At 43.0% G+C, this 26,435-nt stretch overlaps 1 protein-coding gene across 4 annotated transcripts in view; it reads left to right on the top strand.

Moving 5' to 3' along the window:
• The window catches only part of SH3RF2 (SH3 domain containing ring finger 2), a 132,567-nt gene that overhangs the window by 59,717 nt on the left and 46,415 nt on the right, over positions 1 to 26,435 (top strand). For all 4 annotated transcript variants that reach the window (XM_014794855.2, XM_014794848.2, XM_087429610.1 and 1 more), the window contains exon 5: positions 4,091 to 4,414. In XM_014794855.2, the coding sequence (XP_014650341.2) occupies positions 4,091 to 4,414 (324 nt within the window). The remainder of the gene's footprint in view (positions 1 to 4,090; positions 4,415 to 26,435) is intronic.

The following is a 26,435-nucleotide window of genomic DNA, read 5'->3' as shown; positions in this document are numbered from 1 at the left end:
GCTACAACTAGTACCTAGTCGGACACATAGGAGGTGCTTAAATTTTTGCAGATTAGAGCTTGCATGGTCCCCTGCAGTATTTCAAGAAGCTTCTTCATAGCTCTGGGAAGAAAAGGCACCACTGATTTTATTACCTATTTCTGCTACCCTTTTGTCCAAAACTTCTACATTTAATGATTATTCATTTGAATATTCTCCCCACCACTTTGCCTCTAAAATTAGTGATTACAAGAACCCTCAAGATTATCATCAAACTAGCCATTGATTCATTTGTTCTCCTAATTGCTAGGAGAGGAAAAAGATAATCAAGTGGTTGCTAATCTGGGAACCTGGTTTTCAAAAATTACTTGAAATCTAAATTGAGCTTTTTAAAGCAGGACTTAAATTTTGACTCTAGTCATTTCATTAAGACTAGCACTTGCTGAGAACTCTCTAAAATAAGTTGTGAATTACCAGTGCCATGCAAAACAATTGGAAAGACAGAACGCTTTCTTATGAGAGTGACGTGGTTTTTTTGGCATAAACAGGATTGTTCTTGTTAATGTATCGTTTGATTTATTAAATTGCACCTGGATAAAAAAAGGTGGTAAAACAAACACTGAGCTTACGCCCAGTCTTGTCAGGACTTCTCCGGCGGGGCCTGCCTCCGTTGTATGAAGCTTGCTCAGCCCAATGAACCTCTCCAAGGATATTGCTTCAAATGAGTGGGTGCAAATTTAAAAGATCTGCAATCCTTCCCCAACTGAGCCATTAATCACATTGGCAGAGGACAGAGCAGACCGAGAGTCACATGGGACCTTTTGTCAATGTTGCTGATGGAAATGCTGACGGAGTTGCTTAGCTGGGGACAGAACAATTAGGCAGAGGCAGAAAAAGATTAACTTATTTCATTGTAGCTGTGAATGACCATAAAGAACTTTACTCATTTAACTCCAAGAGTGTATATTGTCCTCATACTGGGTGAACAAGAGAGGGATAGGTGCTCTGGGGAATATAAGACATTGTCCCTAGTCCAGACTGCTGTCAGAGCTTGCCTAAACAATTTCAGTGACTTCCTAATTGGTCTCCGCCCTTCTAGTCTGGCACTTCTAAACAACAGCCAGAATGAGTTTTTTATGTATTTACTTTTACTTACATACAGTAAAATTTACTCTTTTTGGTGTCCAGTTCTATAGATTTGATAAATGCACGCTGTACAACCACACCACCATCAAGATATAGATATAGGGCCGGCCCCATGGCTTAGCTGTTAAGTGCACGAGCTCCGTACTGGCAGCCCGGGTTCGGATCCCGGGCGCGCACCCACGCACCACTTCTCCGGCCATGCTGAGGCCGCGTCCCACATACAGCAACTAGAAGGATGTGCAACTGTGACATACAACTATCTACTGGGGCTTTGGGGGAAAAAAAGGAGGAGGATTGGCAATAGATGTTAGCTCAGAGCCAGTCTTCCTCAGCAAAAAGAGGAGGATTAGCATGGATGTTAGCTCAGGGCTGATCTTCCTCACGAAAAAAAAAAAAAGATATAGATATATACTATTCTATATCTTGACGCCAAAAAAATACGGGGGCATGCTGCCTCATTGCAGTCAACTCCTTCCCTGACTCCCACCCCTGGCAACCACTGATCTGTCTTCTGCTCCTGCAGTTTTCCTTTTCCAGAAAGTCATAGAAATGGAATCATACAGATGTAGCCTTTTGAGCCTGGCTTCACTTAGCATAATGCATTTGAGATTCATCCACGTTGTTGCCTGTGTCAGTAGCTCATCCATTTTTTTGTTGACTCTTATCCCATTGTATGGATGGGCCAGAGTTTGTTCATCCATTCATCAGCTGAAAGACATCACAGTTGTTTCCATTTGTTGGCGACTATGAATAAAGCTGCTGTAAACATTTGCATACTTATTTTTGAGTGAGCATGTGTTTTCATTTCTCTTGGGTAATCACCTAGGAGTGGGATTGCTGGGTCACATGCTAAGTACGTGTTTAACTTTGTGAGAAACTGCCAAACCGTAGCATGAGCTTTTAAAAACATAAATCAGTTCGTGTCACTTCTCTACCTAAAACCTGCCAAAGGCTTCCTGTCGTGCTGAAAATAAACTTGAAGCCTCCTTGCAAGCCTTTTGTGATCCGACCCCTGCCTTTCTCTGCAGGCTCATTTTTGCCAGCTGCTCCTCACTCACTCCATTCCAGCCTTCTCTCTGTTTCTTCCTTGTCTTTTTCGCAAACAGGCTGAGTTTTTCCCCTCTTTAGGATCTTTCCGCTGGCTTATAAGCCCCCTGCCTGGCATGTTCTTGCCCTGTCTTCACATGGCTGGTTGCTTCTTGTCATCTATGTCTCAGCTTCAATGTCACCTTCCAGCAGGTCTTCCTTAATGCCCCCAATCTAAAGTAGCCACTTTGGGGCCGGCCCCGCAGCTTAGTGGTTAAGTGCACGCGCTCCACTACTGGCGGCCCGGGTTCAGATCCCGGGCGCGCACCGATGCACCACTTGTCCAGCCATGCTGAGGCGGCGTCCCACATACAGCAACTAGAAGGGTGTGCAACTATGACATACGTAGTTGACATATGTAGATGACATAGTTGACATACATAGCTTTGGGGAGAAAAAGGGAAAAAAAGGAGGAGGATTGGCAATAGATGTTAGCTCAGGGCTGATCTTCCTCACAAAAAAAATAAATAAATAAAGTAGCCACTTCCCCAGCCACTCTCTATCACATCAGAGCACTTATTACTCTCTGATATTTTCTTGTTTGGTTGTTTACATACTAGCTCTGTCATTTATAAGTCACCCCTCTGGCTTCAGCTCTCTTATCCTTAAAGTGGACATAATAATGCCCCTTCCCCTACTTGATGATTTTTTTTCCACAATATTACAACCTTCTTGAGGCAGGAACTACATCTTCTTCAAAATTTTCTCTCTCAATTTATTCTATTCTATTTCAACTGTCTACACATTGTCATTAAAAGGTTCTTAAATGGGCGAATCCCCCTTTACCTCTATAGTTGAATCTCTAAATTAGAATGCGACAAGTGGTTTTAGAGAGCAACTGGTGACGATCTTAATGATGGACGTTTAAGTAATTGTCCTGCACAGTTTTCACACAAACCTCTGTTTTTGTCAGCATATTTCAGAGTTCTGAAGGAAATGGACTCACAGGGACTCTTGGTGGGCGGGGAACTCAAAATATAATGCAGTCATTATCAGTTGTGCTAGAGCTAGCTGATACTGGGCTGCAGGAGCTGGTTGTTACATTTTCAGGAATTTTGCTAGCCGGTTGTTAAACCATTGGCAGATATTTACACCACAGAAATTGGAAAACTCTACAAATCAGGGCTGGTTTTTTTTTCCTGATTTACCAGCACACCACTGACTGAGAGGTATAGAACAAGAGAGAACGGTGATAAGATGAAGGTATTTAAAGGAAGTAGTAAAAGATGGTCTTAGCGTAAAGATTCAGGGTCCTGAGTGGATTTACATTCTGGCTCAAACACTTATCAAATATATGAACTTGAGCAACTTCATCCACTCATTATTCTTCAAACACTCGCTGAGCATCCACTCTGGGATAGAGCAGAGAATAATGTTTATAAGGTCCCTACCCTCAGGTAGCTAACAGTCCAGTGGGGGAAAGGAAAATAAGTGATTACAGTATGGAGTGAAGACTGCCATGATGGGAAAGTGTAGGGGCTGCAGGAGCACAGAGAAGAGTAAGCAGCCAACCCGATGGGGGACTCAGGGCTGGATGAAGGAGGAAGGGAGTGTCCACTAGGTGGAAAGGACTGGGATGTGGCTGGGAGAAATGGGTAAAGGAAGAGTGCTCCCCATCAGGGAAGAGTATCATGGCTTATTTTTAACCCCTTTGGACCTCAATAAGAGAGTAAAAAAGTAGTACCTACTTTGCAAGAGAGTTGTGAGAATGTATTGATATGACAGAGTAATTGGGACATATTGATAAAGATGGAAGCTGACCAAGGAGTGGTGACTGAGTTGGTGGCATCGGCACTGGCTTCAGACTAGCCTGGGTAAGACTTAGCTGCACACGTTAGATCAGAATATCAACTTCTCATCGGACCTTTTGTCTTTTCAGCCAAACCTCACCGCAAGACACCTCCTGGAGAAGAACAAAGGCCGTCAGTCAGCTGGCACAAAAAGCCTGTCCCTGGTGTCTTCATCATCCAGAGGCAAAGCAATTAACACACCCACCCTCCGAAGGGGCCCTGGGTCCAGGAGGAAGGGACCCGGGCAGTTCTCCATCACGACAGCCTTGAACACTCTCAACAGGATGGTCCATTCTCCTTCAGGGCGCCATATGGTGGAGATCAGCACCCCAGTGCTTATCAGCTCCAGCAACCCCTCTGTGATCACCCAGCACACGGAGAAAGCAGATGTTCTTCCCAGCTCTGTGGGGCAGGTAGGGAACAAACCCCTGGGATAAGGGCACCTTGGAGTTGGGCAAGTGATCCATACCATGTCACAAGCACTATTGGATGTTTAATACCTGCTAAGCACCCATAATGCATTAACAATAACTAACGTCAGATGTATTATGTGTTAGAGCTGTATACACGTGATCCCATTTCATGCTTGAAACAGCCTGTAAGTTAGGTATTATTATTGGTATTCCCATTTTACAGATGAGAAAACTGAGGCTTAGAGGACTTAACTTGCCAAATTCTCACAGATCCTTTGCTTCCCCATGCTAAGAGTTGTGACATAGTTCCTGTCGCTTAGAGAACTTCCCTCCAAGGAGATAATGGCACCCATTTTGTAGAGAGGGTTCTGGCATCACAATTTGACATTCACTGTTCCAACCCCTGGCAATGTATTAGGCATCGTGTGAAAGGAAGGAAAAGAAAGAAAAAGAAACTATGGGTTATTAGGTGTTTTCAGGACTGGCTACATAATTTGTAGGGCCCAGTGAAAAATGAAAATGCAGGTCCCTTGCTCAAAAATGATTAAGAATTTCAAGATGGCAGCAGCAGAGCATTAAACCAAGTGAAGGGCCCTTCTGAGCAGAGCTCTGTGTGACTAAACATGTCACACACCCACGAAGCCAGCCCCTGGGTGTTTTCACATGGAGCATCTAATAAGATACTGTATGTAAAGTGTTTAGCACAATGCCAGGCACATACTAAGCACCCTATCAGCATTAGCTGTTAGTGCTGTTGTTATTAAGCCTGGTGACTGAGTTGCCAACTGAAGGGAGATAAGCCAAGGGGCGGTTGTGGCACTCCGGCAGCAGAAGTACTTCTAACAGCCTGTGGCTATTTAGGTTGAAGGGTACTTTAAAAGATGAAGGACTGGAGGTATGAGGCAAAGTAATTAAGAAGAACTGCATGTTGGGTATTCTGCTGAGAACACTCTTTGGAGCCACGCAGGTGGCAACTTGAAAGGACAAACCTCAACTCGCACTGATGTATCTTTTTTTTCTGATGTATTTTTTTAAAAGCTGTAAGTCTTGTTTTTAAACATGAGTCTCTACCTTGGGATTAAATGGCTTAATTGGACTCTAATCCCTTTTTAACAAGACGAGGAGGAGGAGAAAGTCAAGGGCTCCTCAAAGACCTGTGTGCTGGTCTAAAAAGAAAACAATCACCTCCTACAACACTTTATATCTTCTGCCACTGTCTGGATCTCTAAGAGGCTGACTGTTCATGTAATTCTGCCCACCGTCTGCACTACATACAGACGCATACACACGAATACACTTTGCTCTCCACGTACGCTCTCCTTGCTTGAGAAACTGTAAAACTTTCCAACACACAAATTCCAAATGCTTTTTTACAAGTACATACACGCTTTGTGCCCAAAGTTCTCCCTCCACCACACACACACATGAACACACACACACTCTAAAATGGGGGCCTAATGACTCACAACTAAGCCAAAGACTAACAGAATTTTTCTGAAATCATTCTTTATATATAGACACGGATATATAAGGTACAGCCCACACTCAGTAGATAGAAGCTAGCTCACTCGGTGGTAAGTTGGCTTCCCAAAAGATTTAGCCAAGAGCCACTTTCCATTTGCCTTTTTAATTCTCCTTCTGGGTCATTTGCCTCCTCTACAGAGAGGCTGGACCGGAGTGGAGAATCCTAGTAGGTTTCAAAACAAGTAGTATGCCTTCCTAGTTTTTACAAAAAGTGAGAATTCCAAAGTATGGCCTTTGCATATCTTATTCCCAGGGAACCAATGCATAGTATTGATAGCCTTTTCTCAATTCAGATGGCTTTGGGTTATTAGTATTTCTACATATTTGCCCAGGTATTGTCAAAAACACACTCTTAAAAAGTCCCATTTATGAGCTACAGCCAAAGATGAGTGGAGAGCTGAACAAATGACAAGGTCTCCTGCTTCCTCTTTCTCTAACTCCTTGAGAGCTGTAGTTGGATCTAGCTTATCAAGCTCCCCCTACCTTCTTCATCCCAGCACCCCGCACAGTGCCTAGTCCTGAGTAGGTGCTCAATAAATCAAGGAATCCAGACTTTTGACTTAAACACCTGGGCAGATGGTGGTGACATATACTTAGGGAAGACTGGAGGAGAAATAGTTTCCTGTAGAAAGATCATAGGTCAGTGTAACTCTTACAACCAAGAAATATCTGTTGAGTGCTTACAATGTAATAGTAACCATGGTGAGTACTTGGGATTCTACTACCAAAACAACAAGATCAGTAATAATAATCTCAAACATTTATTGAAACTAATGGTATATATAGATGATAGATAGAGAGATGATTGATAGATAGATAGATAGATAGATGATAGGTAGATAGATAGACAGACAGATAGATAGATAGATAGATAGATAGATAGATAGATAGATAGATAAATAAAGGAGGGTTAAAGAGTCAGTTTTCTGAAATCATCCCAGTTAAACAGCCCTGTCCCCCTCCTATGGTATAGAAAAGACCTGAATTGTCTTTCAGGTCTTAAACACCAAAGGGTAGCAATTGCTACCTTCTCGTAAAGGGAAGCCACAGCAAGGAATTTTGTTTTCCTGTTATCATTATGTCTTCCCACCTGTAAGAAACCACCTGACACATCTGGCTAGAATATAAGGAAATGACCTCAAAGACAAACTTTGGACTAAAAACAACTGTACTTGAAAATAATTCAGGATTAGACCTGAAGAGGCTGAGCAGGTTCCGTGGAAAATTGCTCTGGAGGACGTTAAGTAGAAGGATTGGAACCAATGCATTTGGCCTTTGGGAGAGTTCTGGAGATTATCTCTAGGTCTGTCTAGGTCTGATTATCTCTAGGTCTAGGGAAGGAATGCCTTACAAGGAGAAAGAAATTCAATTGCCTGGGACACCAGTTAGAAAGAAGGCCTTCAACAATGCCTCTTAAGGGGAAGTCACAATTGCCAGGCCTGCCCTGGTGATTCTAAAATTGACTTGTTCAGGATGTGGAGCCTGTTTGTCCTATCTTGCACGCTCACAGAACGATGAGGTGTTCTTGTTTTCTCTAACACTGGGCTTCCTAAGAGGTTCTGCTCCCTCAGTATACCCCCCAGGGAACTCAGCCTCTTCCTCCCCCGCCTTACCTCACTACCAATTCCCTCAACCCCCTCCTTCAGCCTGCCCCTCCTTCTGTATCTCAGATCCGGGATAGTGGAACTGCTGTACAACTACAAAGCCTGTCATCATTCCAGAGTTCTCCCTTTCCCTCACTTCCTACATCCAGTTAGTCAGCAAGCTCATTTTGCTGCCTAAATAGTTATTGCTTCTGTCCATTCCATCCCACAGCCTTAGTTTTGGTCCTCATCTCTTGCCTCAACTATTGCTTCAGCCTCCTTCCTGGTCTCACAGAACCTTGCTCAATCACTGCACCTCACCCCCCAACCCTTCACCCCCAACCGCTCTTCCAATCTGGCCTCCATAATCATCTCTTGAAAACCCAAATCCATTCAGCCATTTCTCTTCCCCAAACCACCAGTGGTTCCCTACAGTCCTCAGAAGCAGTAATATCTGCTTTATTGTGTGGCCATGAAAAGCTAAAAACTATAATAGATGATTTACAAACATTATGACTATCCTCACAACTGTTCAGAGTAGTCATTGGTGTGCCCATTTTACCAAATAGGAAAACTTGGGGACAGAAAGATTAGGAGCTTGCCCAAAGTTTCAAAGCTGGGAACAGAGCCAGGATTTGAGGGCAGATGTGTGCTCTCTCCCCTAAATAAGTTAAGACATTCTAGAACCTCCGTGACCTAGCTACACTCCCCCTTCCAGCACCCCCAGACCTCCCTACACACCACAGATGTGCACATACACATGCAGATGTGTGCACATACGTACACACACACACACGAGCATGCACACACACAAAAGTTGAAGTGATCTTCTCAACAGTCCTAAGCACGGTATATACTAGGCCACCTCTTTGCCTTTTGTCCTTGTACCCAGCAGAGTACCTGCATTATTCTGGGCAATAAACAAATGTTCGTTGAATAAATAAATGCTGTTCCTCCTGGAATTTACTTTTGGTGCGTTTGCGTGTCACAATCATGTCCATACCCGCAACGCCCTGTATGCGTATCATTTCTGCAAGGAAGCTCTCGCCACTCCACCCCTGCAGAATTACTATCTCCCCGCGCTGTTCACAGGACATTGTTTATACAGGCATATCTTGTTTTACTGTGCTTTGCTTTATTGTGCTTTGCAGATACTGCGTTTTTTACAAATTGAAGGTTTGTGGCAACCCTGCATTGAGCAAGCCTGTTGGTGCCATTTTCCCAACAGCATTTGCTCACTTCATGTCTCTGTGTCACGTTTTGGTATTCCTCACAATATTCCAAACTTTTTCATTATTATTGTATTTGTTATGGTGATCTGTGATCAGTGATCTTTAATGTTACTATTGTAATTGTTTTGGGGTGCCACGAGCCACGCCCATATAAGACGGCAAACTTAATCTATAAATGTTGTGTGTACTCTGACTGCTCCCCCGACCAGCCGTTCCCTATCTCTCTCCCTCTTCTTGGGCCTCTCTATCCCATGAGACACAACAATATTGAAATTAGGCCAATTAATAACCCTACGATGGCTTCTAAGTGTCCAAGTGAAAGGAAGAGTCACGTGTCTCTCATTTTAAATCAAAAGCTAGAAATGGTTAAGCTTAGTGAGGAAAGCACATCAAAAGCCGAGACAGTCCAAAAGCTAGGCCTCTTGTGCCAAACAGTTAGCCAAGTTGTGAATGAAAAGGAACAGTTCTTAAAGGAAGTTAAGAGTGCTATTCCAGTGCACTTTGATACGAATGATAAGAAAGTGAAACAGCCTTATTGCTGATCTGGAGAAAGTTTTAGTGGTCTGGATAAAAGATCAAACCAGCCACAATATTCCCCTAAGCCAAAGTCTAATCCAGAGCAAGGCCCTAACTCTCTTCAATTCTATGAAGGCTGAGAGAGGTGAGGAAGCTGCAGAAGAAAAGTTTGACGCTAGCAGAGGTTGGTTCTTGAGGTTTAAGGAAAGAAGCCGTCTCCATAATATAAAAGTGCAGGGTGAAGCAGCCAGTGCTGATGTAGAAGCTGCAGCAAGTTGTCCAGAAGATCTAGCTAAGGTAACTAATGAAGGTGGACACACTCAGGATAAAACTTTAATGGATGAGCGTTTGGTTCTTATGGATGAGCAAAGAAAGTAGTGTCTTGAGATGGAATCTACTCCTGATGAAAATGCTGTGAAGATTGTTGACATGACAGCCAAGGATTTAGAACATTACGTAAACTTAGTTGATAAAGCAGCAGCAGGGTTGGAGAGGATTAACTCCAACTTTGAAAGAAGTTCTACTGTGAGTGAAATGCGATCAAACAGCATTGCGTGCTACAGAGAAATCGTTGGTGAGAGGAAGAGTCAATGCAGCAAACTTCATTATTGTCTTATTTTAAGAAATTACCACAGCCACCCCAACCTTCAGCCACCACTACCCTGATCAGTCAGCAGCCATCAACATCAGGGCAAGACCCGCCACCCCCAAAAAGATTATTCACTGAAGGCTCAGTTGATGGTTAGCATTTTTTAGCAATAAAATATTTTTTAAATTAAGGTATGTACATTGATTTTTTAGACATAATGCTATTGCACACTTAATAGACTACAGTATAGTGTAAATGTAACTTTTATATGCACTGGGAAACCAAAAAATTCATGTCACTCACTTTATTGTAACATTTGCTTTATTGTGGTGGTCTGGAACCAAACCCGCAATATCTCCGAGGTATGCCTGTACTCGAGTTATAACACATTCTTCTTGGTACTATACATACCAGGTATATATCTTATCACCATGCTCACGAAGATTGAAAACTTCTTAAGGGCAGGGTGGTGTTTTATTTGTTTAAAATGTTGTTGACTTTGCAAAACCACAATAAAGGTTTCTAAGAACACATTTTGCCTCAAGAATCAAAAACAAAGACAGAGGCCTCTGACTTTTTAAAATAATTACCAATCCTTTTCTCCTTTTCTGATTACCCAGAAAACAAGAGATCAGACAGAGAAGAAAAAGGCAGTCACTAAGGAATGCGATTCCCTCCCCCACACCTCCTCCATCCCATCCCAGGATGATAATGACAAGTCCAAGCATCTTTCCTGGGCTCCTGGGAAGATGAGCTGTCCTGCACCTTGGGAATTCTGAGATATAGAAAGCCAACTCCCCTTTCATTCTTACATTTGAAATATTCTGCATAAAGTAATTTTTAGGAGCTTGAACTACAAGTCCAGATCCTCTCCCTTTGTCTTCATCTTTCATAGGAATCTCCCAACCCAACTTTATGGTACTCGGGACTGCCATGAGAGATGGGTTTTACTTAGTATTAAGATAATTTTTGTCCTATGGACACACCCCTAGTGCTAATTTATATTTAAGATTCTAGCTAATCCTCTTTCTAAGGTAATTTACAGAAATAAATATATCCTATGCTTATATTCTTGCATTGATATATCCCAATATAAATTTCTTTCATCTTTACATTTTCACTCAACAAATCCCTACTCATAAATGAAGTTATCAGTGCACTCTTGAACTGACTGGAGAGGTCCCAAAGACTTGTGGGTAGAAAAATGGGGAGGCTCCATTAAATGGACATCTGTCCCCTCAAACCATTCTGTTCCATGTCATCATCTGCCCCAAAGTGCCTTTTAGGGGGCCTAATAGGTGCTTGAAATATGTTTGTAAAATTTTTAAGTGTATCCCCTGGGAGGAGACAGCCCCTTAAACTGTTCTCATAAATGATCAGTTAATGCCTTAGCAGAAGTTCCCTGGCAGATGTCTGAAAGCAAGAAAGGACATAAGGTAGGTCCCAAGGGCGTCTGCCGCCCTCTGCTCTGCCAGATCCCACAGGGGAAAGAACTATCACGAGCCATCTAGAGAAGCAGTGTTGTGTGCAGGAGAAACCACTCCAGCCTTAGACCCAGACGCCTCTTCCCCATCCCAATGGTGAGACTTTGGACAAGTCAGTAGCCACTCTAAGCTTCGGTTTTCATCAAAAAACAGGAATAACCCCTACCTCACAAAGTTGTTGGGAAAATCAAAAGATGTGAAGTGGTTGGCTACCACTTTTATTTTTGTTGTTATTATTAAGAATTTTAGCAGTCAAAATTTCTTAGCAGTTCATTGCTAGATTTCTTTTCAATCACCATCCTGTACATTGTTTTGAACTTTTTTCTAACAGAAAATTTCAAGCATATATAAAAGTTGAAAGAAGGGTATAATGAACCCTCCTGTATACATCTCCCAGTCTGATTTCAGTTATGTCTCCACTCATGAACTTGCTCCCCAATTGGGTTATTTTAAAGCAAAGCTCAGATATCAGATCATTTCATCCATACACATCTCAGTATCTCTTTAAAGATTTCAGTAAGTATTTTCTTCTAAGAGTTTAACATAACCATGATACCATTATCACACATTAGAAAATGGACAAGGGGCCGGCCCCGTGGCGTAGCGGTTAAGTGCTCACGCTCCGCTGCTGGCAGCCCGGGTTCGGATCCCGGGCGCGCACCAACGCACCACTTGTCAGGCCATGCTGTGGCAGCGTCCCACATAAAGTGGAGGAAGATGGGCACGGATGTTAGCTGAGGGCCGGTCTTCCTCAGCAAAAAAGAGGACAATTGGCATGGATGTTAGCTCAGGGCTGATCTTCCTCACACAAAAAAAAATGGACAAGAATTTCTTGAAACATTAGATGTTCAGGCAGTGTTCAAATGTCCACATTTGCCTTATAAATGTTTTTTTACAGTTGAGTTATTTATTTATTTTTTTTAATTTTTTTTTTTTAATTTTTTGTTTATTGCAGTAACATTGGTTTATAACATTGTAAAAATTTCAGGTGTACATCATTGTACTTCTATTTCTGCATGGACTACATCATGTTCACCACCAAAATAGTAATTACAACCCATCACCACACACATGTGCCAAATTATCCCTTTCACCCTCCTCCCTCCCCCCTTCCCCTCTGGTAACCACCAATCCACTCTCTGTCCCTATGTGTTTGTTTATTGTTGTTATTATCTACTACTTAATGAAGGAAATAATACGGTATTTGACCTTCTCCCTCTGACTTATTTCACTTTGCATTATACCCTCAATGTCCATCCATGTTGTCACAAATGGCTGGATTTCATCGTTTCTTATGGCTGAGTAGTATTCCATTGTGTATATATACCACAGCTTCTTTATCCATTCGTCCCTTGATGGGCACTTAGGTTGCTTCCAAGTCTTGGCTATTGTGAATAATGCTGCAATGAACACAGGGGTGCATGTACCTTTGCAAATTGGTGTTTTCAAGTTCTTTGGATAAATACCCAGCAGTGGAATAGCTGGATCATATGGTAGTTCTATCCTTGATTTTTTGAGGAATCTCCATACTGTTTTCCATAGTGGCTGCACCAGTTTGCACTCCCACCAGCACTGTATGAGAGTTCCCTTTTCTCCACATCCTCTCCAACACATATTGTTTCCTGTCTTGTTAATTATAGCCATTCTGACGGGCGTGAGGTGATATCTCATTGTAGTTTTGATTTGCATTTCCCTGATAGTTAGTGATTTTGAACATCTTTTCATGTGTCTGTTGGCCATCTGTATATCTTCTTTGGAGAAATGTCTGTTCAGGTCTTTTGCCCATTTTTTAATTGGGTTGGTAGTTTTTTTATTGTTGAGATGCATGAGTTCTTTATATATTTTGGAGATTAAGCCCTTATCAGATGTATGGTTTGCAAATATCTTCTCCCAATTGTTAGGTTGTCTTTTCGTTTTGTTGATGGTTTCCTTTGCTGTGCAGAAGCTTTTTAGTTTGATGTAGTCCCATTTGTTTATTTTTTCTATTGTTTCTCTTGCCCGGTCAGATGTGGTGTTTGAAAAGATGTTGCTAAGACCGATGTGGAAGAGCGAACTGCCTATGTTTTCTTCTAGAAGTTTCATTGTTTCAGGTCTTACATTCAAGTCTTTAATCCATTTGGAGTTCATTTTTGTGTATGGTGTAAGGTAAGGGTCTACTTTCATTTTTTTGCATGTGGCTATCCAGTTTTCCCAACACCATTTGTTGAAGAGACTTTCTTTTCCCCATTGTATGTTCTTGGCTCCTTTGTCAAAGATTAGCTGTCCATAGATGTGTGGGTTTATTTCTGGGCTTTTGATTCTATTCCATTGATCTGTGTGTCTGTTTTTGTGCCAGTACCATGCTGTTTTGGTTACTATAGCTTTGTAGTATATTTTGAAATCAGGGAGTGTGATACCTCCAGCTTTGTTCTTTTTTCTCAGGATTCCTTTAGCTATTCGGGGTCTTTTGTTGTTCCATATAAATTTTAGGATTCTTTGTTCTATTTCTGTGAAAAATGTTGTTGGAACTTTGATAGGGATTGCATTGAATCTATAGATGGCTTTAGGAAGTATGGACATCTTAACTATGTTAATTCTTCCAATCCAAGAGCACGGAATATCTTTCCATTTCTTTGTGTCTTCTTCAATTTCTTTCAGAAATGTTTTATAGTTTTCGGTGTACAGATCTTTCACCTCTTTGGTTAAGTTTATTCCTAGGTATTTTATTCTTTTTTTTGCAATTGTAAATGAGATGGTATTCTTAATTTCTCTTTCTGCTACTTCGTTGTTAGTGTACAGAAATGCAACTGATTTTTGTATGTTGATTTTGTATCCTGCAACTTGACCATATTCGTTTATTACTTCTAAAAGTTTTCTGGTGGATTCTTTAGGGTTTTCTATATATAAAATCATGTCATCTGCAAATAGTGACAGTTTCACTTCTTCCTTTCCAATTTGGATCCCTTTTATTTCTTTCTCTTGCCTGATTGCTCTGGCTAGGACTTCCAATACTATGTTAAATAGGAGTGGTGACAGTGGGCATCCTTGTCTGGTTCCTGTTCTTAGAGGGATAGCTTTCAGTTTTTCACCATTGAGGATGATATTAGCTGTGGGTTTCTCATATATGGTCTTTATTATGTTGAGGTACTTTCCTTCTATACCCATTTTATTCAGAGTTTTTATCATAAATGGATGCTGGATCTTGTCAAATGCTTTCTCTGCATCTATTGAGATGATCATGTGATTTTTGTTCTTCATTTTATTAATGTGGTGTACTATGTTGATTGATTTGCGAATGTTAAACCATCCCTGCATACCTGGAATAAATCCCACTTGATCATGGTGTATAATCTTTTTAACGTATTGTTGTATGCGATTTGCTAGTATTTTGTTGATGATTTTTGCATCGATGTTCATCAGTGATATTGGCCTGTAATTTTCTTTTTTTGTGTTGTCCTTGTCTGGTTTTGGTATCAGGGTAATGTCAGCTTCGTAGAATGAGTTAGGGAGCTTCCCCCCCTCCTCAATTTTTTGGAAGAGTTTGAGAAGGATAGGTATTAAGTCTTCTTTGAATGTTTGGTAGAATTCACCAGGGAAGCCGTCTGGTCCTGGATTTTTATTTTTGGGGAGGTTTTTGATTACTGTTTCAATCTCCTTGCTGGTGATTGGTCTATTCAAATTCTCTACTTCTTCTTGATCCAGTTTTGGAAGGTTGTATGATTCTAAGAATTTATCCATTTCTTCCAGATTGTCGAATTGGTTGGCATATAGCTTTTCATAGAATTCTCTTATAATCTTTTGTATTTCTGAGGTGTCTGTTGTAACCTCTCCTCTTTCATTTCTGATTTTACTTATTTGTGCCTTCTCTCTTTTTTTCTTGGTGAGTCTAGCTAAAGGTTTGTCTATTTTGTTGATCTTTTCAAAGAACCAGCTCTTGGTTTTATTAATTTTTTCTATTTTTTTTTTTGGTCTCTATTTCATTTATTTCTGCTCTGATTTTTATTATTTCCCCTCTTCTACTGATTTTGGGCTTTGTTTGTTCTTCTTGTTCTAGTTCCTTTAGGTGCATTGTTAGATTGTTTATTTGAGATTTTTCTTGTTTGTTGAGATAGGCCTGTATTGCTATAAACTTCCCTCTTAGAACCGCTTTTTCTGTATCCCATAAATTCTGGCATGTCGTATTTTCATTTTCATTTGTCTCCAGGTATTTTTGGGTTTCTTCTTTGATTTCTTCGTTAACCCAGTTGTTGTTCAGTAGCATTTTGTTTAATCTCCATGTATTTGTGGCTTTTCTGATTTTCTTCCTATAGTTGATTTCTAGTTTCATACCGTTGTGGTCAGAAAAGATGCTTGGTATTATTTCAATCTTCTTAAATTTATGGAGACTTGTTTTGTGGCCTAATATGTGATCAATCCTGGAGAATGTTCCATGTGCATTTGAAAAGAACGTGTATTCTTCGGTTTTTGCATGGAATGCTCTGTATATATCTACTAGGTCCATCTGTTCTAGTGTGTCGTTTAAGGCCAATGTTTCCTTATTGATCTTCTGTTTGGATGATCTATCCGTTGGTGTAAGTGGAGTGTTCAAGTCCCTTACTATCATTGTATTACTGTCTATTTCTCTTTTTATGTCTGTTAATAATTGCTTTATATATTTAGGTGCATCTACATTGGGTGCGTAGATATTTACAAGTGTTATATCCTCTTGTTGGATTGTTCCCTCGATCATTATGTAATGCCCTTCTTTGTCTCTTTTTACAGTTTTTGTTTTAAAGTCTATTTTGTCTGATATGAGTACTGCTACCTCAGCTTTCTTTTCATTGCCATTTGCGTGGAGTATCTTTTTCCATCCCTTCACTTTCAGTTTGTGAGTGTCTTTAGGTCTGAAGTGTGTCTCTTGTATGCAGCATATATATGGGTCTTGTTTTTTTATCCAGTCAGCCACCCTATGCCTTTTAATTGGAGCATTTAGTCCATTGATGTTTAAAGTAACTATTGATAAGTATGTACTTACTGCCATTTTTTAACTTTTTTTTTTTTTTCTCAGTGTTTTAGTAGTCCTTCTCTGTTCCTTACTTCTTCTATACAGAATTGATGGTCACTTTAGTTTGACCTCTGTCTGAAAGCTGTACTCTTTAACTCCCCTCCTCCCTCCTTTTATGTTTTTGATATTATATCTAACCTCTTTTTTATGCATTTGTATCCATTTCCCTCTTATCATGGAAATAGATAATTTTTCCTATTTGTGGTCTTCTCTTTTCCCCTTAAATCAGTCCCTTTAACATTTCTTGTAGCACTGGTTTCTTGGTGACAAACTCCTTTAATTTTTGCTTATCTGGGAAAATTTTGATCTCTCCTTCCATTTTGAATGATAACCTTGCTGGGTAGAGTATTCTTGGCTGTAAGTTTTTTCCTTTTAGCACTTTAAATATATCGTGCCATTCTCTTCTAGCCTGTAAGGTTTCTGCTGAGAAGTCAGCTGATAGCCTTATGGGGTTTCCTTTGTATGTAACTTGACATTCTCTTGCGGCTTTTAGCATTCTCTCTTTATCTTTAATTCTGGACATTTTGATTATGATGTGTCTTGGTGTGGGCCTCTTTGGGTTTATCTTGTTTGGGGCTCTCTGTGCTTCCTGTACCTGGATGTCTGTTTCCTTCCTTAGGTTAGGGAAGTTTTCATCTATTATTTCTTGAAATAGATTCTCTGCCCCCTTGTCTCGCTCTTCTCCTTCCGGGACACCTATAACACGGATGTTAGTGCGCTTGATGTTGTCCCAGAGGTCCCTTAGACTGTCCTCACTCTTTTTAATTCTTTTCTCTTTTACCTGTTCACCTTGGGTAATTTCTTCTAGTCTTTCTTCCAGCTCACAGATCCGTTCTTCTGTATCCTCTACTCTGCTTTTGAGTCCCTCTAATGAATTTTTCATTTCCAGTATTGTATTCGTCATTTCTGATTGGTTCTTTTTTATATCTTCCATTTCTTTGTTGATATTCTCACTGAGTTCATCTATTCTTCTCCCCAGATCAGTGAGCATCCTTAACACTCTTAGTTTGAACTCTCTGTCGGGTAGGTTGCTCATTTCTGTTTCACTTAGTTCCTTTTCTGGGGTTTTGTCCTGTTCCCTTACTTGGAATGCATTCTTTTGCCTCCTCATTTTGCCTCTTTCCCTGTGCTTGTGTCTACGTATTAGGTAGGTCAGCTATGTCTCCTGCTCTTGGATAGGTGACCTTATGTAAGTGATGCCTTAGGAGGCTTCCAGTGTGCTCCCCTCAGTTCTCAATGTTCCAGGGGTGACCCCTATGTGGGCTACGTGTGTCCTTCTATTGTGGCCTGTTAGCTCTCCCTGTAGGCACCCAGGGAGACCGAGTTATGCTCCTGGCCAGCTGTTGTAATGCTCAGCTGCTTGTAGTTGTTGTGGGCCCTTCAGTCTCTTTATCAGGTGTGGGGAGCCCCAGCACAGTTGGCTGTAAGCTCTAATACCACATTTATGTTGCAGTATTTCTTTTAACTGAGTAGGCCCCCAGCGTGGCAGGTTGTTAGGCTCAGGGCCTTACAATTGCTGTAAACCTCTAGCCTATTAGATCTCTTGTCAGCTCTCTGAGGATTGCAGCTGGGTGGGGCTGGCCTCAGGCACAGGAGCACCCAATTGTTTCAGGCTTTGGAAGGTGGAGCAAACCTCCTATGTGGGTCTTTGAGAAGCACAAGTCTTCTGCAGCTGACAAGCCCTGTTGCCCACAGGTCCACACACACAGTCAACACAGTCCTGCCCCATGTGAGCGCCCCGACCTCCCCAAGCGGACCCAGTCTCTCCACGGCGGGAGCCCCACACACTCCGCCACCGCCCCACACTCTCCACCCGCTCCTTGTGCACACCCTGCCCCGCTCAAGTCGGCTCAGTTGCCGGGCTGCAGAGAATCCAGTCACCAATCTATGCAGGCCCACAAGTTGCCTGAGGGCTTGTTGTTGGGTGGGGCCAGTCTCTAGGGTGGGCTGCCTGCCCTGGCTGAGCTGGATTAAATCGGTGCTCTAGCGGGTGGAGCAGACCCTGGGCTAGCAGGCCTCAGGGAGAACTCCAATGGCGTCTGTGTCAGCACGCTCACACCAGGCCACAACAATGGCCGCCGCCAATGTTCCAGTCCCTGGAGAGGTCGCACCCCTCACCGAGATGCATTCAGGGCCTATTAGGTGAGTCTCTTGTCACCAAAGCACTGTGCACCTTTCTTTCTGGTGATTTTAGGATGCTTTCTGGAACGGGTGAGTTTGTGCGTGGGCCCTTTAAGAGCCAGTTTTAGTTTCTTTGTGAACCGGGTTTTCTGGGGGTACTCCCCAATGCTTTAGTAGCAGGCAAAGTCAGATATTATGCCACTGGTGTCGATTGTGCTGGGTCCACAAAATGCCCACAGCGGGGGCGCTCCCCGGCTCAGGACCCCACGCCTCCAGGGAGGCTGCGTACCTGTGAGCTGCTCCTCGGCGGCCGTGAAGCTGGCGGCTTGTGAAGGCGGTGTTTTTCCTTTCCGGAAGGGGGTCTCTGCCTCTTCTACCCCAGTTAGGATTGTCCGTTGTTGCAGGAGTTCCTCTTATCCAGTTTTCAGTTCTGTCTCAGGTGTAATTTTTCCACGAGTAGTAGTAAATTGGCTGTGTCCACGGGAGGAGGTGAGTTCAGAGTCTGCCTACACCGCCATCTTGACTCCGCCCCTCAGTTGAGTTATTTAGATGGCATCCAAATGAGGTAAACACCTTGCATTGAGGTGATGTGTCTCAGATTTCTCTTAGTCTACAGGTTCCCCTTCTCTCTCTTTCTCTTGTCCTTTGCCATGTACATGTTAAAGAAGCCGAGTCATTTGTCTTGTTGAATTGTCCACATTCTGGATATTGCTGGTTGCATCTTTGCAGTGTTGTTTAATGTGTTCCTCTCTCCCCTGTGCTTTCTGTGAACTAGTAGTTCTAGAGGCTTAATCAGCTTCAGGCTTGATTTTGGCAAGAATACCATAGATAGTGCTAAAGACTTCTTTTTTGTTTTTTTCTTGTTTTGAGTGCATATTTCAATGGCTTTTTAACATATTCATAGAATCGTGTATCCATCACCATAATTTTAAATGTTTTCATTATTCCAAAAAGGAACCCTGCACCTCTTAGCCATCTCCCCCCAAATCCCCCATTTCCCTCCATCCCCATCCCAGCCCTAGGCATACTAATGTCCTTTCTGTTTCTACAGATTTGCCTATTCTCTCATTTTATATAAGTGGAATCGTACAATATTCAGTCCTTTGTGGCTGTTTTCTTTCACTTAGAATAATGTTTCAGGGTTCATCTGTTGTAGCATGTGTCAATACTTCATTCCTTTTTATGGTTGAATAACATTTCATTGCATGGATATACCAAATTTTGTTTATCTATTCATCAGTTGATGAACATCTGGGTTTTTTCACTTTTTGACTATTATAAATAATCCTGCTATGAACATTTGTGTGCAGTTTTTGTGTAGACGTGTTTTCATATGCGTGTATACCCTGGAGTGGAATTACTAGGTCATACGGTAACTCTATGAGGAACTGCCAACTATTTTCCAAAATGATTGCACCATTTTACATTCTCACCAACAGTGTATGAGGGTTCCAATTTCTCCACGTCTTCACCAACACTTGTTTCATTATCAGTCTTTTTTATGATAGTCATCCTAGTGGGTGTGAAGTGGTATCCACTATGGTTTTGATTTGCATTTCCTTGATGGCTAAGTATCTGTTCATGTGTTTATTGGAGATGTGTTCTTCAGAGAACTGTTTATTCATATCCTTTGCTCACTTTTTTAATTGGCTTTTATCTTCTTCTTGAGTTTAAAAGTTCTGTACATATTCTAGATGCATATGCCTTATCAGATATATGACTTGCAAAAATTTTCTCCTGTTCTGTGGATTGCCTTTTCACATTTTTGGTGGTGTCCTTTGAAGCACAAAAGCTTTTAATTATGATGATGGCCAATTTATCTACTTTCCTCATTGTTGCTTGTGCTTTTGGTGTCACATCTAAGACACCATTGCCTAATCTAAGTTCACGAAGATTTACCCCTACGTTTTCTTCTGAGTTTTATAGTTTAAACTTTTACATTTAGGTATATGATGCATTTGGAGTTAATTTTTGTATATGTTGTGAGGTAGGGGGTCCAAATTCATTCTTTTACATATAAAAAGGGTGCCTCTCGTTTTGCATTAAAATTGATTCAGATTCAGATGTTTTCTGCCTTCATCCATTATGTTTCCCATTAGCATTTCACCCAATGATTTGAGGTCATGAACATTCATTTGAGGTTGCAAAATGGTGAGATTCCAAATCTATCATTCCTCCTGAATTTTTTTAAGCTGCAAATCTTCTGTAAGATTGACTACCACTTTCTAAGAACTAATTATTTGTAAGATGCTATACTGTGAGTTTTCCCTAAATTATTTCACAGTGATCTACAAACGTGCACATCATAAGGCCTCAGCGCATGTTGGGGAATCCAAAGTTCATGCCTCAACCACTATCTCCTCTCTCTCTGTTTCTCTTTCGCTGCCTCTCTTATTTGTTCCTGGGCATTCCTCTCGCTCAAAGACAGCACTCATCTCTCACCACCTTCTCTCCTGGCGTGTTTGCCATCACTGAACTGCTACTCCTTTTTCACTGGCCGCTGCCAGCTGGGCTACTCTCCCCCTGCCTGCCTATGCCATTCTCCTTGTTTACATCCTTAGTCCTGCCCTCAGCCCGGCCTCAGCGTCCCGGCCCCATCAGCCGTGTGTTCACCCTCCTGCCCCTCCTAAGGTCTGGGTCCCACACCTCAGGTAAGACCAGGAAAAAAAGGCCTAGGTTTCTTCAGCCTGGAGAAGAGAGGGCTTCAGGGTTGATGTGGGAACAGTGATGACTTTATTTTTCCCAACTTGGGTTTATATACTGGTTTTGTATTCCTGAGTTCAGAAGAGGAAAGGAACATAAATCAGAACATGAAGGATTTCATGAGCTACAAGGAGAAATTTCTCCCATCACATAGATTGTTAGAAACTAAATACTGAAAATGCTGAAGGAGCCTGTGGAACCTATTGTTGGGTTTGAGTTTGCTTTTTATTTTTCCCTGTAGAGGAAGGCAGCTTAGCATAAATAAAAATGCTTTGAGGGCTGGCCCAGTGGTGCAAGCGGTTAAGTGCGCGCGCTCCCCTGCGGCGGCCCGGGGTTCGCCGGTTCGGATCCTGGGCGCACACTGACGAACTGCTTGGCAAGCCATGCTGTGACGGCGTCCCATATAAAGTGGAGGAAGATGGGCCAGGATGTTAGCCCAGGGCCAGTCTTCTTCAGCAAAAAAAAAAGAGGAGGATTGGCAGATGTTAGCATAGGGCTGATCTCCTCACAAAAAAAAAATGCTTTGAGTCAGGCAAAGCTTTGTACCATGGCTTTGCCACCTAATAACTAAGTGACATTGGACTAAGTACTTACCCCACTGAGCCTCAGTGTCCTCATCTGCAAAATGGGTAAGTCCTTCCATGCAGGGTCTTGGCAAGCACTAGCCATAACTCAGTAAGCTGTAGCCATTGCTGTTACCTTCTTTCCTCCAAGCAGAGCTTTTAGAACATATCATCATTAGTGCCATTGAGGAGAATCCTTGAAGTAAGGCAGGGAATGAGCCAAACATCTAAAATCTACGTGATCCTTCCCATCTGAATTCCCTAAGGTGTATTTTTCACAACTACTAACAGATATGGGGGTGATCTTGTCTCATTTCACATTTAAGAAAACTATCAGGAAAACATATTTACATAAGAGACTCAAGGTCTTCCCCCCAAAAATTAAATAAATAAACTAGTTGCTATTTAAGACAGAACCAAGAGTCCCTCTATCATTTAATGCCTCATATTTGGGCCACATAGTCCCAGGTTGTGGTAGCCATTATTAGCACAAGATAGGTGCCATCACCACCTGACGTGCTATCGCCTCACCAGTTAGCCCTAAGAGAATCTGATCCAACGGCTCCCACCCATTAACTGCGTGGCCCTGGGTGAAGCATTTTGCCTCTCCAGGTCCCAGTTTTCTCCTTTTCTAGGTACCATGATAAAATTGACCTGGCAGAGTATTATGTTGCTTAATTAGTTAACAGCACACTCTGAAGGCAGATAACACAGGAAGAGCTGTTTCTATTATTTAGTTAATGATGGTCATTGTTGTGATTGCTCCTTCTGCTCAAGCACACATTCACACAAGAGACCTATTTCCTTTCTGGCTGCTGCAAAGCTTCATCAGCCCCAGCAGGTGTCACGTACAGTTCTCTGAGGCAAAGCACTTTTGAGCGAAGAGTTTCTCAGTGTAGGCAGTATTGTGAGGAAATATGGGCTTTGGGGTCAGCCAGCTCTGGGATGGGACTCTCACTCTGCCTCTTACTAAGTAGTATGACATTGGGCAAGTTACATAATCTCTCCAGGCCTCAGTTTTTCCGTCTGTAAAATGGAACCGATGTAGTCGTTTGTTTGTTTTTTTTTTTTTTTTTTTTAACTTCATAAGATGGCTGTGAGGATAAAACAAGGCAATGCAAGTACATGAGATAATAGGGTTTGGCAGTGGTAAATGGCTCAATAAATGTTCGCTCCATTATTAATGTTGGGTCAAGTCAGGAAGCTGTAATCATCCCCCATCCCCACCGCCCAAGGGCTGGCCTGTGCGAACAGGCCTTGCTGAGAATGACATTTACCAGCCACACTTCAGAATGGTGAGCTGTTGGAGCCTGCCTTGGAGTGCAGAGGCTTCCAAAAGCCCCTTTGCTTCCTTGATAAGCAGTGACAATCCTGGAAGTAGGAAAGGTGTGACTTTTGGCTTCTATCTAGGGGCCCCTGGGGCAATTGTACTTGCTCAGCTCAGACCCTCAGCTGTAATCCCAGGGGGAACCCACGGGAGGGAAGCCAAGCATGACTGCAGGAAAAAAGACTGGATAAAGCAGGAGTCCAGCGTGGAGGAGACTGAGGCAAGGCCGTCTGTCCCCCATTTTCTGTATGCACCTCTCAGCTTTCCTGTGAGCCCCGTCTTTACCTGGTGTAGTGGGTTCTGGTCGCCCAAGCCCCTCACGGCCCGTCAGTGAAGCAGCCAACAAAGAATTGCTGGGTGCTCCCCATGCACCAGGCAGAGATGGCACAGCGGACAAGACAGACATGGCCCCTACGCTCGTGGAACCTCCAGGCTAGCAGGGGAGACAAATACTAAACAAAGTATTATAAACACTTGATCACAAGATTACAAGCGTGCCAAGTGCCATGAGGTTGAAGGACAGGGAATGAAGGGAGTCTGTGACATAGGGCCCACCTCGTCTGGGAGCTCAGGGAAGCCCTCCCGGAGGAAGTGATCTTCAGGTGAAGACCTGAAGGACAACAGAAGTCAGCCAGGTGAAAAAAGGAGGCAAGGTGAGGCCCTGATGCACCTTTCCTCTGCCCGGATGGCCCAATTCCCTTTATACCAAAGTCACGCCGGAAAACGCCAGTACTCCTGGTACACTGCGACGCCTGCAGCATTTGGATCCCTGGCCCTGCCCAAGCTCCCTGAGGTCCTCTGGCGAAAAGCCTTTCAGGTTTCCGGTGACCAGAGCAGATCCAGTAATTAACCCTTCTGCTCGGCTTGCTTCCTTGATTCAGCATTTCTCCAATGAGAGGTTAAACGTTACATCATCATTTTGCTCAATTAATCCTGGCAGGTAAGGCACTCAGGAGACCCAGCCCTGCCCAGGTGAAAGAGGGAGCGGCCCAGCCTGCCCCTCAGATGTTTTAGGACAGACTCTAGCTCTGGGAGCCAGAAGCAGGGGTAATTGATATCCAAGGCCACTGCAGAATGCAACACACAAGCACACGCATGCACACACACACTCTCTCTCTCACGCGTACACACACACACTCTCTCATAGAATTCAGCAAGAAGGAAGAAAAGAGAAGTAAAGTAAAATAGAAAGGCAAGAGAAAGAGAAAAGAGGGTTGCAGGGACAAGGAGTGTAGTACAGAGAAACTCGTGGGGCACAGACATTCCTTAATAGCACAGGGACCTTGGCCGTGTGGCCTAACCTTGTGAGGCCTCAGTTTCCTCATCCTAAAATGGGAAAACTGGGGCTGGGCTGGCCCAGTGGCGCAGCGGTTAAGTGCACGTGCTCTGCTTCGGCGGCCCAGGGTTCACGGGTTCGGATCCCAGGCACGCATCAACGCACCACTTGTCAAGCCGTGCTGTGGCGGCATCCCATATAAAGTAGAGGAAGATGGGCACGGATGTTAACCCAGGGCCAATTTCCTCGGCAAAAAGAGGAGGATTGACATCAGATGTTAGCTCAGGGCTAATCTTCCTCACACACAAAAAAGAGAATATAAGGGCTTTAGAGAAAACTGGAGCTTTCTAAAGGTGGGACCCGTAGACTTGCCAGTGCAGTCGCTGGAATGTGCAAACAGAGACTAGTGTGCCCCTGGCTGGAGAAGTTGAAGGGATCTGTATATTGACTGCATTGTTGGAACAGATCCACTTTCCACTTGGCTCAGCTCGGAGGGAAAGGAGCTAATTGGATGGCGTGGGTAGCAGGTGCCAGACCCAGTGCCAGGGTCTTATATAGATCCTGGTGTCTGTAAGCATTGTAAATGGATGTTATCATTTCCACTTTAGATGGAGGCGCTGAGACTCAGAGAGGCTAAGTAACTAGCTCAAGTTACTCAGCAAGTACATTTCAGGATTTGGGTCAGAACTCAAGTCTAACTCTTTTCCGAGCACATGCTCTTTCTCCACCCGAGAGGCAGGAGTGGGGCTTCTCACATGCTGACTTGTTTGTCCACAGTAAGAATTTAGGAGAGATTCTGGGGCAGCAGCCAGGCTCAATGGGAAAGAATGATGGGATTGATTGGCAATGTCTGTCATGGGCTCAGGAGTAGGAAATGGAGGCACACCTGCCGTATGTTTGCCATCTGTGTACAAGCCCATAATTCAAGATTCAGTGATCCTGTGTCATCGTAGCTGGCATCGTCTGGGGGCTACATTGGGTAGGGGGACATCTGGGTTTGTTCAGCAAATACGCTCTTGTGCTGTATGCTTTCTCAGGGCCTGAGCTGAGAATCAGATCTTCTCCAGAGGTGAGGCTTTCTACAGAGGGCACAAAGAGGCATGTTCTTAACAAATTGTTCTCATGGAAAAGCAAGATATCACAACCTTTCACAACCCTTTGTTAATGCTTAAGGAATTTTATTTCTGGTGAGTAACAATGTTCTCAAAAAAGAAAAGAGAAACTCCCAAGGAAATGGGCCATTTTCTTTCGTAGAAAAAAAACGTTTATTGTATTTCAAAACACAAGCTTTGGGAGATACACTATCCATCCTTCTCCTTCTCTTCCCACTCCAAAACAATCAAGCCCTGGTGGAAAATTGCATAACTAGATGCATAATAAAACCTGCTTACATATGCAAAGAATATTGCAAACGCCAGTTTGTTTCCAGACACTCCGGCTAGGGAAAATGTGCTTTTCTCACGACTGAGGCTAGGGCATCTCTGAGGACATGGAGGGCAGTGTCAGAAGTGCGAACAAATCCTTCCCACTCACTGGGCTTGGCCCAAGCTGCCAACCGAGCTCCGGTGCTCCGCCGCCTTTGCCTCGGCCTGAGCCGGCCACTGGTTAGAGAAGGCTCGCAGCCTTCCTGGTCCTCTTCACGAGCATGGTGTGCCCACCACGTGCCCATTATCCACTCATTCAGTAAAGATTTACTGAGTCCCTATTATGTGCCAAGTCCTGGGCAAGCACTGGGGAGAAAAACCCTAACCGTATTTGAACCAGCATACACTGGGTCACAGAGAGAGTTCATTATTTTAATCGTTCTCCTGCATCAGTTTCAAGTGGGCAGGGCATTAATAAGGTCAGAGAATGCCTGTCCTTTATTTTCCAACTCATATTCCCTATGCCTGGGATTAGGCCCTTGCTGGGCCCTCATCTCTCTACATAAGTAGAGAAAGCAGTCGCCTGGGGAAGGACTATTCACCGGGAATGGTTTCTGCTATTGGCTCCTGGAAATTGTCCATTGTTCTTTCATTTCTTTGAGCTGAAACAGGATTGGCAAACTACAGCCCACAGGCCAAATGCAGCCCGCAGCCTG

Source organism: Ceratotherium simum, chromosome 4 (genome assembly GCF_057802395.1).
Source record: "Ceratotherium simum simum isolate JZ-2026a chromosome 4, ASM5780239v1, whole genome shotgun sequence".
Taxonomy (NCBI): domain Eukaryota; kingdom Metazoa; phylum Chordata; class Mammalia; order Perissodactyla; family Rhinocerotidae; genus Ceratotherium; species Ceratotherium simum.
The sequence above is the reverse complement of the archived record's forward strand: the minus strand, read 5'-3'. Positions and strand labels throughout refer to the sequence as shown.